This window comes from Orycteropus afer, unplaced genomic scaffold (genome assembly GCF_000298275.1).
Source record: "Orycteropus afer afer isolate SDZICR_OR568_19922 unplaced genomic scaffold, OryAfe1.0 scaffold00776, whole genome shotgun sequence".
NCBI lineage: Eukaryota > Metazoa > Chordata > Mammalia > Tubulidentata > Orycteropodidae > Orycteropus > Orycteropus afer.
Window position 1 is genome coordinate 303955 of NW_006922363.1, and position 3581 is coordinate 307535.

Here is a 3581-nt window from a genome sequence, read left to right on the forward strand (position 1 = left end):
ATGCCTAAATGTTACTGGTGAGTTTTTTGGTTTTTTTTTTTCTTTTATTCTCACTGCTGTCACTAGATTCAGCTCCAACATTTTATGGTTGCATTTTCTTGTTTTTTATTCCTGTACATGGATAAAACTATTTTAGTCTACGTGTAATTTAATATTTCAAAATGGTTGCTATCCAACAAAACATGTTAAAAACATTGAACTGTTGTTACAACTCATGATTTTATTAGTGAGACCATAGTGACATCACTCTAATTATTGTGCACCATGGCAGAAATTCTTCAATTATTTCAAGGACATAATTTTTTACATAATTTTTTAAAGCCTTTTTTCAATAGCAATGCTATTGTTTTGATGCTTCTCTTGCTTAAATTCCCAAAGTTTAGTTTTTTAAGAAAATCATCCAGTATATGTTCTTCTTTGATAGAAATTCTCTTTGTGCTCACTCTCTTTTTCTCTAACAATTCTATCCAACTTCCTAAAACTGGGATCACATTGACTTCTATCTACACCCAGAAAAATTTCACCAACTGTGAAAAGCAAAGTCCCAAAACAAAGCAGACAAACCTGAGGTAAAATTTCAAGGAACTGGTGATTGTCTTAATGTCCCAGTCACTATTATGGAAATCAATATCTCCTGGGCATTTGGGATCTAGGGGAAGGGAAAAAAAAAAAGAAAAGAAAAAAGTTAATCTTCCAAAAGATCTTACTTTTTACTCCCTCAAAAAAAAAAGAAAGAAAAGAAAAAGAAAGTGTATTAATTAACAGGTAAGCACTCTAATTCCATTTCTAAGAGATGAAACCTTTACAAAAAAAACCCCAAAAACGCATATTTGATGTCTCAAAAATTTGCTTTCCCCACCAGCAATATCTATTATCTTCCTGCTAAAGGGGCAAGGGGGATGCATCTTCTGACCTCCTCTAACTCCACAAGTGGAGGACAGAATCACTATCAGCAGCCCAATGCCTGCTCCTATGAGGCCAGACATGCTGCCACCCTACAGCCCTCTTACCAACTTTGACACCACTGTCCCTCCCATGGCACCAACCAGCTCTCTGTTGGGTGCAATAATTCACTGCTGTGGCCATATAAAACTCACAGATTATGGAGTTTATTAGGGAAGCAACAGACTACAATTCAAGTTCAGGAATGCACTCAGTCTCTCTCATCTGGCTGTCTCACTCAGCAGCCAGCTGTATCACTCAGAAGCCAGCTGTTTCTCTCAACAGCCACCCCAGTCTCTCTCAGTCTCTCTCAGTAGGGAATGTCTCTAATCTCTCTCTCTCTCTCAACTGCGCATCTTTCTCAGGTGTCTCTCTCAGCAACGCATTTCTCTCAGCCGACAGAGACTCCTTCTGCTTCTAGGAGGGCTCATTTTAAGCCTGGCAGAGTAGCAAAATTAACCAATCCAAACATCAGAATGCTATAAACCCGAGAGAGTGAATTTCCCAGAAGATTGCTTCATGCTGCTCCAACAGAAATATACCAGGTGGATAAATTTAACAATTAGGGGCTACTCAGTTGTTCATGGAAAATTCCACCAAGAAGTTTACAAAGACTATGGCTAGAATAGCCATACTATGTAATTTACCATACCTCATCTCCCATTGCAAGAGTGGCAATGATGAGCCAAAATAACAAAATGGCAAACAATGGTTATAGATATTGCCATTGGCCAGTACCTGTATTCTATTCTATGGCTGTTGATTTCTTCTTGCAGTTATTGAATTTGGACTTGTGGTGCTCATTGAATGCACAAGGAAGATTAAAAACCAAACCAAACTCACTGCCATAGAGTCAATTCGACTCATAGAGACCTATCCTTAGGTTTCCAAAGTGGTATCTCTATGGAACACAACTGAACATTTTCCTAGAGTTTATGTTCATTAATGGTTTAAAAAGTCTATGACCATTAGTGGTTTAGAAACTGTACAGGCAGAGAGGGTCAATCAGTCAATTAATAAAACTGGCAATGGTAGTAATGTAAGCAAATGTTGTTGTGTTGTTATGTGCCGTCGAGTCGGCCCGACTCATAGCGACCCCTCCTTGGGTTTCCGAGGCAGTATCACTATGGAAGTAGGATTGCCCAACCTTCCTTCCAAGGAGTGGCTGGTGGGTAGCAGTGTTAAAATGGCTAACATTAAAATGGCCAAGTCTAAACGTCAGCAGAGTAAAAAAGAAAAAATATATATATATAAATGCGCCTGTGTTCAGCTTTTATTTTCAATGCCTTGAAGTGCTATCCAGGAGGTATGCAACAAAAGTTTCAGTTGAATTATTAATGAATGTGTAAATGATAGTTTGAGGGCCAAATAGTAAAAGGTATTACGTGCCAGTGTTTCTCAAAGTAGCACACAGATGTACATTTCCTTTGTTTTAATAAATATGTACTTATTTTTAACATATTAAAACTATAATCCACACTTTTGATAATTGTTTAGATAACAATAAAAATGAGTTTATTTAATATTAAATAATTCATTATATAATAGAACAGATGGTAACATACAGTAAAATGTGTTGATATGGTTAAAAATGACTGAAGTTTTGGAACAATAGATTTGAAGTCTGGGAGAACAGTTAGGAGGTGACTGTAATTGTCTTGATGAGAACTAATGAGATACTGAACTATGGCAGTAGCAATAAAACTGAATAGGGAGTTGTTTTTTGAAAAAATATTTAGGAGTCAAAGTTAATTAGACTTGGTGGCTGATTAAATCTGAGGGTCATGGGTGAGAAAAGCCAAGAATTACTCCTGTAAATCTGTGTATATCTAGATTGACATTGGTATTACCAACCAAGCTAGGGCATACAGAAAGAGGAGCATCGTGGTTGTTTCTTCTGCTTTAAGTGTTGAAGGCTGGGTGGAGGATTAATCAGCTCAGTCTTTGATTTGTGAAGTCTGAGGTCACCTAGGTAGAGGTGAAAAAATCTGGATATAGTCAACAGGACTTGCCTGGAGCTAGAGACAGAGAATGTGGAGCTATTAGCATAGTTAAAATAGTATGATGAGTTCATGAACGGAATATTTGTAGAATAGGAAGAGAAGTCTGCAAACACAATATTTAAGGGAAAAGTGGAAGAAAACGGACCTGAGAAGGAGACTGAGAGGAAGAGGTAGAAAGAAATGTATTATTAGAGAAATCTATGAGGAGAAAGTTTCAGAGTCATGTTGAATATCAAGTATAGCAGAGTTTAAGTAAGTGAAAGACTGAGAAATGCTCATTGTTGTAGTTACATTTGTCTGTCAACTTGGCTGGGCGTGGTTGAGTGGCTGGGCAGCTGGTGGTAGTTATTCCCCATGATGAGACTGGCAATCAATTCCATGGTGGGATCTACCATAAGCAGCTGAGGAGCTGCCTTTGGGATGTGGTCTGCTTTCGGTATATAAGGAGACACCTTGGGAATGGTTTCTAGCATATGGCATGCTTGGACCCTGCACGTAGCCGTGTTGTTGCTCAGCAGCCTGTTATGCTCTGCCGACCTTGGGACTTAAGTTAATGGCCTGCCATGTGGTTTGGTAACATCGGGACTGTGCCTTTTTACTTGTCAACCTTGGGGCTTCTCAGCCTCAGCAGCCAGC

The 3581-nt window shown here is 38.5% G+C and overlaps 1 protein-coding gene across 1 annotated transcript in view; it reads right to left on the reverse strand.

The window, feature by feature from the left end:
* OPHN1 (oligophrenin 1) overlaps positions 1-3581 on the reverse strand; it is a gene marked incomplete at its 3' end in the record, with an annotated part of 597264 nt that overhangs the window by 171341 nt on the left and 422342 nt on the right. Inside the window, exon 16 of the mRNA XM_007957689.1 lies at positions 565-649. Within this exon, the coding sequence (XP_007955880.1) occupies positions 565-649 (85 nt within the window). The remainder of the gene's footprint in view (positions 1-564; positions 650-3581) is intronic.